We start from the raw sequence: 9,299 nt of genomic DNA on the forward strand, positions 1-9,299 counted from the left end.
TTTTTGTCATTTTTGTCATTTTTGTCATTTTTGTCATTTTTGTCATTTTTGTCATTTCTGTCATTTTTGTCATTTATTTTCAGAAATTTTTGTTGTTATGACATTTTCTTTTAAATATTTCCTTTCAAGTTTTATTTATCACATTCTTGGTTCTTAACCTTAAATGCGAGATCGAATTTTCTTTGTTTGAAATTTTACAGCAATTCATCTTTTCTAAATAAGCTAGTTCAAAAACAGTTGTTTAAAGTAGAAAATAATAAAAAAGGTAAATGTGGTGGAACGATGGCTCCAGAGAGCAAATTGGATAGTCGATTTTCTTGATCCTCAACACTTTTGACAATTTTGAAAATTATGACAAATTATGGAAATTTTATGGATATATTTTTTCAATTTTAAATATTTTTAAAATGGTACCAAAATAATTTCACGAAAAAGTCGGATAAAAAATTTCAATTTGTGGCTCCAGAGACTGTATAGGATTTTCGTTTTTTTCGATTCTTAGCAGCACCATAACCGGATCCTCCGTTTCGTTTCGTTTCCTCCACAGAAAGTAACACCGGCAGCAGCAACCATCGGCGAAGATTTATGGCAAGCGGTGGAACCTTCCTGTTGTTGTTGGGCTGCTCCTTGCTTTCCCTCTGGGGTCGACTGCTGGCACCCCTGCTCAATCTACTACTTGGCTGCTCGCTCACACCGACAGGTACGAAAACGGCAACGGCAATTCTAGCGGCGAGGCCATCTTCGATCAGGAGATAACTTCATCCAGCCGAAACCATTCACAAAACTTCTGCTGCCAGGTGCCAGCAGAAGAAATCGTAGAAGGCCGTCTTGTAGCAGACTTTTCTCCTGTCTACCAAAAGATACAGCCACACATTCGTCGAGAGAGGAGGAGGAGGTGAAGGAAGGTGAAAATGGTGGGACACCTCACACAACTATCCAAGTATGCGGTGAAATCACGTGTATCTTAGTGGCTTTTATATTACGTTTTAGATTTTAATGAAGAAAAAGTAACCCTCCTTCCTCGAAAGAAGAGATATAATGTTGAACTCGTGTGATCCGCACTTCGACTTCTAACATCCTCCCTCTCCCATTTTTCAGGACCCTCTTTTTCCTACTACCCCTTACAAATAACTGGACGACTCTTTTTAAGATTAAATCGAATGCCAAAGATATAGCAGAAGCTGTAAATTTTGTGAGATTACCACCACCATTCGTGCGACTGAACGATTGAGCTTCAGGTGAGAATGGAAGCGTATGTGAGGGTGCGTGTTTGTGTGAAAATGTTTACGTGTGTATGTGTACATGAGCCTCACCCAAGCCCCAACTTCCCCTGTACATAAATGTAAAATTTGTTTCAAAGTTTTATCGATTGCAGAGTCGAATAAAAACAACAGATAAGATTATAGAGAAGAAAATTCGCAGCACAGAGTTAGGCTGACAAAAAATACACTAGGGTATAAGGAAGCATTTTTATTTAGTTGCTAATTTAGAAAACAAAATCTAGGCAAAATTAATTGAAAGTGGCTTGAATGATGGCTCACTGGCAATTGAAATTTGAAACTAAAACAAGGTTGACAACATCGATTATTCCACAAACTGCGGCCATGCAATTATTAGATGTCAATTTAACGCAAACCAAAAAAGAAAAGAAAACACTTTCTCTCGGATCAGTTCCGATAGAAGCAAAGAAGCAGTTTAAACTACCAAACAGTATAAAGCGTATCAAGATAAAAGATTAATTCCAAGAATATTAAAAAATACAGAACGAATCCTGCTACTTCATCATATCATGTGTGGAAAGCGACGTTGAGAGACGACTACTTTAAAATAAATCATTAACAAAACACGAGAAGCAAATCCAAAACCAACGGCAAATCTTGAACTCAAACATTTCAAAACTTATTTATGTGAAACCGAAACCACAAAAACAACAATAACAAACCATGATCAAACTTTCGCTACTCAACTACTCAATCAAAGCGTATTCGTGCTGAAGCGAATGTTACAAGTCTTCGAGTTGACTATATTCTCGAAAATTCTATGGGATTTTTTAAACTAAAAAAGCTATAAGAAAATCAAACGAAACTAACTTCATCAATAAAACCCAAATTTGTATTCAATGTTTATTTGGAAGAACCAATCGCAGCAATCGAATGAGAGAAACAGCCAAACAAAATCGAAACTGGCCGACTACGATGACAAGGTAAGTATTTTCATCCATCCCCTAATTTATACGTAAATCGAATCTAGAGAAAAATAAACTACAAAAAGCAGTACAATTTTAGTGAACAAATTCAAATTAAATTTCGAGAGTTCTTTTTCGAATACCCCTAAATACCGTTATGATTTTTTGGATATATTTTGTTCTTAAATACCATGTATACTTACTTTAAAAGCAATTTAAAAAGTGAAAATTCAAGCATATCATGAAGCTCTCCAACACTTTGACTTTCGATAAAATTTTTACTCGATAATTTTTATTCATCAAATATGAAAAGAAGCATGGAATTTTTATGGGTTTGAAAATTTTTAACTGTGAAATTTGCATTTTTTATTAAAAACAAGTATAAAATAGCTTCGTTACTTTTACCGCTCACAAATAAAAAAAAATCAAATCAAATTGACCCGAAAACGAATGTGATTGATACTGATTTCAGTGATATGTATAAAACCTTGGTTGATAGCAGATAAAATTAACTTTATCGTCAATTGATTGAGACTTAAAAACCAACCAACAATAATCCATCGGCTGCAATTGTTTTCTCATTTAAAAAAAAAAGTTTAATAAAGATGTTGTTCAGATTCGTAATCAGTCCTCCACTGGCTGCCATGGAAACCAGCCAGCTTAAGTTTCCAACTGATTTTATTTGTTGTTGACACACTGAAACGCGATAATTCCGGAAATAGGCAAAAGTAAGTAGCAGACGCAAGATACATATACGTCTGACTCCAAGTATTTATTAAAATCCAGTAAAAATGGCTGCTCTAATTTCATCGAAATCAAAGAGACGAGGCTTCTGGAATACGGTTTGATCACACTGTGTACATAATTTTTCATATCATAGCAGAAACGATTTAGTCTATTTTAATAAATGTATAAATTAATGAACCACTTTCTGTACCTATCACAATCCGAAATCCATGCATAGCCTTGGGTGAAGCTCGTATCATGGTTAAAATCAATTAAAAGGTAGACCTGAATATTTTCGATGATTTCCTTTCAGGTCAGAGCGTCTAATCCAAACTTCGGTTAACGACATATTGTTGTGTATATTGAGCCTTAAAACACTGTTTATAAAGCGCAAACGCCACATGGAGATTCGTTTTTTTGCCTTTGAAGATCAATCTTAAAATCAATTTTAAGATATAAACTGCATTGACTGAATCTAAGTTCCCAAAAACCACCATAAAGTTATTTTTGAAAAAAAAAATTAACAAATTTGTTAGACCCACTTTTTTGCTAGTCATCAGAATTTAATAGGACAAAGGTAAATAATCATATAAGAAAAAGAGATAAATTCTTAAAAATGCAACCAGAACCACCTTCGATATTCACGAGTGTAAACTTAACGAGGCTTCTTAAAACTTAATGTCCACAGATAATAATACCGCTTGTACTTCAAAAGTTTTAAGATTGATAAGACATCAAATTGACGTCATCAGAAAAAAATATTGGGTTCACCAGTTATTTTTAAATTTTCACAAACATGCGATTTTCACCCTTCGAAAAAAGGGGATAAATTGCAACAAACTTTGTTTTTAATACTAAATCAAATGAAAACAATTGATAATTTATAGTTTTGGATATATTTGTGATTTCTTAACGCATGAAGTACAACACATGGTTTTGTTTGAATTAAATTTCATTTTTTTTCTGTATAAAGTGTTTTTAAAGAAAAAGCAGAAAAGTGCTGCATACATTCAGGGGTAAGAAATACTACAAAAAAATTTTACTGGGTAGCTGAAATTATAAATGTTATTGTTTGAAGGGACGAGATTTTGGAATTAACAAACGCGTGATACAAAACAATTATATTCCAGCATATGGAAACGAGATTTATAAGTTGAATCTTTGATTTGCATGTTGATGCATTTTAGCCCGGACTGGTAACTGGAGTTATAAAAATATTTATTTAAAAAAAATTGGTGAATGTCCAAACAATTTTTTAACACCAACAGTATTGCTATAAGATAACAAAAGCAATATAAAGTTTGTAGGTGATATCACTAAGCCAATCGGTCATACTGGGTAAAGTTTTTAACGGCTTCAAAAAATCTTAATATTTGTACATCTATAGCTCAATTTTTTTAATTTTCTAAGAGAATAAACTATCTCACAATGAAAGAAACTATGTCATCATCAAAACTTTTTTTGTAGAGAAAGTTTCGCTGACTGAATGTTTGAGTCAAGACCCATCATTGGGTCACAGTTTAAAAATATGTCATCATCATTTTGTTTTCATCAAATGATAGCTTTTTCACATTTTATAGAAATAAAAATTGAATAAGGTACACCCGGGAGAGTGTGGACGGTTTTGCGTATAGTTTAACTTTAAAAAGTCAGCAGCGGATCAATTTTGTTAAAATTTCGTTCAATGTGATGCAGAACATGTTGTATACAAACGCTGAAGAGATGAGTCTGATAGAAGCAAAGCGAGAAAAGTTATCACGTTAATTGTTATGGACTTAGCTGTTGTCTTCTCTTACTTTGCCTAAATGCTCGAACCGTTCAAAATTTAAAAAAAAAAAACCATGGCTATTCAGGGCCGTTGGAAGAACCGACTCATGGAGGGTGTTTTGGTGACTGATTTTTAACTATGATTTTTTGACCAACAAGGCACGAATACTATGAAAAATTGAAACAAAATATTTATGTACGTAATTATATGATTACTCATTTTTAAGTACCGTAAACTGGGGGAACATTGATCACCGGGGTAACTTTGACCATCAATAAATTTTTACACATTATCATCAATAACTTAGTCTATAGTTTGAATTTTTGAAAACTGTTTTCTACGTTTGGAAGTCTATTAATTGAGTATTAAATAGACAATATTTGGTTTGTATTTTAAATTGTTTTCTGTTAGTAAAAATGTAATTTCAAAATTTAAAAATATCTATTTTTTCCAAGGCTCGCAAACAAACAGCTCTCCTGATGAAACAAAACAGTATTTAGAAGCAAACGGGTGATTGAATGTGAAAGAATAACTTTTATTCTTTGTATATGTACAGTTAAAGTGCTAACGATAAATTTTTGATATTTATAAAGTAAGGACATTTTCCATAAGTAAGCCCATATTGGACAAATGGATAGGAATCCTATCAAAAGATTAACTTTGAAGAAAAAATGAAAATGAAAATAGTGGGAGGGCCTAGGGGAATGCGTGAAGGTAAAATTTCATTTGTATTTTGAAGCTTAAACTATTTTGCAATTATTATAATTTTTGCCCCTAAATGTATGCAGCATCATTGTTTTTTTTTTTCGATTATAATTTTTTTTAAAGAAAACGTTGAAAAGCAAGGTAGAATTGATAAATCAGAATTTGTAAACAATTATGAAGGTGTTTAGTATCCTTTATGATCAAGAAAAACTCGTTAAAACCGTCAAAATTGAGACCCCAATGTAACCCCAAAGCATCAATTCCTGAACAGCGACGAAATCGATTTTTAAATCAAATTTAAGGTGGTCTAATAAATTCCGGCAACCATGATGACGTTTGACGTTTGTATGAGCCCAGTACTGGTTTTAAAAATATAAAACATGCCACATTCACCTTAACAGAACGATTATTATCAGAAAAAAGAATCGAAAAATATTGAAAAAAGTTATCAATATTTCCCCGGATTACGGTACCGTTAACTGGGAGAACTTTTTTAATTCAAATGATCATTTTCGAATATTTTGGAAGGGGTTGTATCATTAAAAAATATTAAAATGCTTACAGAAGCAAGGAGTATAGAGCATTATCATTAATAGCAGAACTGGCAGAACATTCAAACAACATTAGTGGCTATATAACTCAAAAAGGGAGTCAACATAGGCTTGCTTCAGACGTGCAGGATTTTGGAAGTGGTCAATCAGCAAGTTCCATGCAACTGGATAGTTATTGGCGCTAATTGCAATCGTTTGTACCAGCTTTAACGCATCCCCCGCTGATGACGAACGCAAATAATAAAACTTCTGAATATTAGACAGTTCAGTCGACGAATGCACCAACGAAATAAATAAATCATGGAAATTCAACCAATTTTCGAGAGCGCCATGAAAAACAGGAAGTTTTACATCTGGGAGCCGAATTTGCGAAGAAGTAGGGAAATGCGCACTGGAGTGACAAGATTGGGAGCTGGGCGATGTACTTTTATTCACGGACAGCAAGAAACCCTTCACCCGGTAGTAGTCCGTCTCGAACTGGGCCCGCTGCTTCAGCTGATGCTCCATCACCGCATTGTCGTCAACATCAGCTGCTTCGAGTTCGGCTTGCGTTTTGCCGAAGTCCACCCACAACACGGCCAGGTTTTCCAGCCGAACAGGAACTTCATTCGACTGCGTTTCTTCGTCGAAATTTTCCACGAAGATTTTGATTAAGTTGAACGACGTCTCAATGCTTCGAAGTCGCATTTTGAGCGACTTGATACGCCGTTCCGTAGCCATCGTGCACGTGCGTTAATCTGCAATAAAATTCCCAGCGGAGCAAAAAACGTACCAAAATAAAGGTGGTTGGAATATTAATTACCTTCTCGAGGCAATTTAAATGCCTTGTACAATTGTAAATTTTGATTGCAGCTCACTCCACCAACGTCGAGATGATAAGGTTATCTTCCAGAATTTAGAGTAGTTCCGGACGCTCGGAGTTCGACGGGCATCCGGTTCGAAGGACCATGTTCGGTGTTATATTCTGATTTGGGAACACTGTTCCATTCGTGGAGAGAGAAAGAAAGTCAAATGTATCAAATGTCATTCTAATAAAAGTTCTTGGAAAGTACACACGTGTCGCGTATTCAATCCGAATAAACACTACATTTTGGCGACGACTCGGGCGTAATTAAACGAATAACGCAGTGCAAACGGTGTGTACAATCGTTTTCGCGATAATCCGGTTGAACGGGAGTAAACGCGGTAAGCGGAAAACGAAAAAAAAAAAGATCGGACGCGCGGTGGTGAAAATTATTTTCGGAAACATTGAGGTTATGGTCATTTGCTGACATCCGCTGCAAGATGAATCATAACATCCAACCGTTCGAAATTGGTGATTCGGCTTCTGTGGGAAGACGGTGGACAGCATGGAAACGATCGTTCGAGCTGTACCTAGCCTGTAACACCACGGTGACGGCTGATAAGAAGAAGGCTATGCTGTTGCACTTGGCCGGTCAGGAAGTGCAAGAAGTGTTTTACGATGACCCCAACCACGAAGCAGGGGCAGCCCAAGGCAGTGATGTTTACATAAGTGCTATTGAGATTCTTGATCAGCACTTCCAGCCGATTGTTTGCATTCCCCACGAGCGGGCAGTTTTTAGGAAAATGTCCCAAAACGAAAGTGAAAGTGTAGCTAAATTTGTGAGGCGCCTACGTCACCAGGGAGTGCTATGTGAATACGGAAATGCCCTGGAAATGCGCATAACAGAGCAAGTCTTTGACGGCTGTCTGTCTAACGGGTTGCGGGAGGTTATTTTGAAGAAACGCCTGACGCAATTGGCGGAAATTATGGAAGAGGGAAAAGTGCTGGAGACGATCGACCTGAACCAACAACAATTGGGAGCAGGAGGGTCTGCAAGTGTAAACAAAGTGAAGAGTGGTACAAACAAATGTTTTCGCTGTGGTTCTTCGAAACATTATGCCAATGACATAAAGTGCCCGGCACGGAAGGAAAAGTGCGATAAATGTGGGATAAAGGGACACTATAAAAATCAATGTAAGACGAAGAACTTCTTGGCGAAAACGAAGAAGAAAGTGCGACAAGTGGAAGAATCGGAAGACGAAGAAGAGGAAGATGGAAAAACAAATAGTGATAATGAAAGTGAAAGTGACGAGAGTGATGCGTACCATGTATTCGCGACGAAGAACGAGAAATCAACGCTGGAGATTCGAGAAGTGAACAGCAACAAATATAATTCCAAAGTTAAGTGCTTGGTCGGAGGAGTACCTTTGGAATGGCTAGTGGATTCCGGTGCATCAGTGAATGTTATCGACGAAAATACCTGGCGGAAGCTGAAGGATAATGGATGTAAGGTGAGCTGTGAAAGTGTCGAGTCGAAAAAGAAACTTCTGGCGTACGGCAACCACCGGCTGGAAGTGAAAGGAGTGTTCAAAACGGATATTTCCCACGGAGCGATGACGGTGCATCGGGAGGTGTATGTGATAAAAGGGCATGGCACTAATCTATTGAGCAAGATTACTTCGATGGATCTCGGAATACTACAAATCACTTCGGCTGTTTTGGAAATTGCAGAAGTGAAGTCAGTGGAAATTGGAAAGGCAAAGGATCTACAGGTGAAGATCAACATAGACCGGAGCATTCACCCTGTCCAGCAGCCGTGTCGAAGGCTACCCATCCCGTTGCAGAAAGTTGTTGACGAAGAAATTCAAAAGCTCCTCGACCAAGATATAATAGAGGCGGTGACTGATAAAATTACATGGGCCTCACCTCTAGTCGTTACACCAAAGGACGGAGGTCGTCGAGTACGATTGTGCGTGGACATGAGAAAGGCGAACACAGCAATAATCCCAGAGCGACACCCTTTACCTGTGTTCGAGGACATGATGCCTTACCTCAACGGCTGTAAGTTTTTCTCGAAAGTTGACTTGAACCAGGCCTTCCATCAGCTAGAACTACATCCAGACTCTCGAGAGATAACCACGTTCGTCACGACCAAGTGCTACTACCGATTCAAAAGACTCATGTTCGGTATGAACTGCGCCGCTGAGGTGTTTCAGCGGGAAATGGAGAAGATACTCAAAGGACTGGATGGGGTGATCATCTTCATAGACGATATCCTAATCTTTGGTCGTACGTGTTATGTCGGGTATTTCGGAGTATAAAGTTCGTACAACTTACTCGGATGGCCGTCGTACCAAACTGAATCTTTTATTCGTCTCACACTTGGAACATGGTCAATTGTATAATCAAGGTATGTCAAATTGTTGTTTATGATTGTATTAGTCTTCGGGCGTAGTGTACGACACTACACTCCTCCCTTTCTTTATAAATTTGTTATTTCATTAAGCGTAAAGTCTTTGAGATAGGCTGGTCGTTTGGAATCCCTTCGAGCACGTTTTCGACATTCGTTTGTCGTTTCCT

At 37.1% G+C, this 9,299-nt stretch overlaps 2 protein-coding genes across 2 annotated transcripts in view; both read left to right on the plus strand.

Annotated features, from left to right (window-relative positions):
• The window catches only part of LOC129741037 (uncharacterized), a 50,991-nt gene extending 47,886 nt beyond the window's left edge, over nt 1–3,105 (plus strand). The window contains exon 4 of the mRNA XM_055732738.1: nt 548–3,105. Within this exon, the coding sequence (XP_055588713.1) occupies nt 548–756 (209 nt within the window). The 3' untranslated portion in view covers nt 757–3,105. The remainder of the gene's footprint in view (nt 1–547) is intronic.
• Nucleotides 3,106–7,219: 4,114 nt separating this feature from the next.
• Nucleotides 7,220–9,040, plus strand: LOC129741040 (uncharacterized protein K02A2.6-like). The gene has a single exon (XM_055732739.1). The coding sequence runs from the start codon at nt 7,220–7,222 to the stop codon at nt 9,038–9,040; it is 1,821 nt and encodes a 606-aa protein (XP_055588714.1).
• The last annotated feature ends 259 nt before the right edge of the window (nt 9,041–9,299 follow it).

This window comes from Uranotaenia lowii, chromosome 2, assembly GCF_029784155.1.
Source record: "Uranotaenia lowii strain MFRU-FL chromosome 2, ASM2978415v1, whole genome shotgun sequence".
Lineage (NCBI taxonomy): Eukaryota > Metazoa > Arthropoda > Insecta > Diptera > Culicidae > Uranotaenia > Uranotaenia lowii.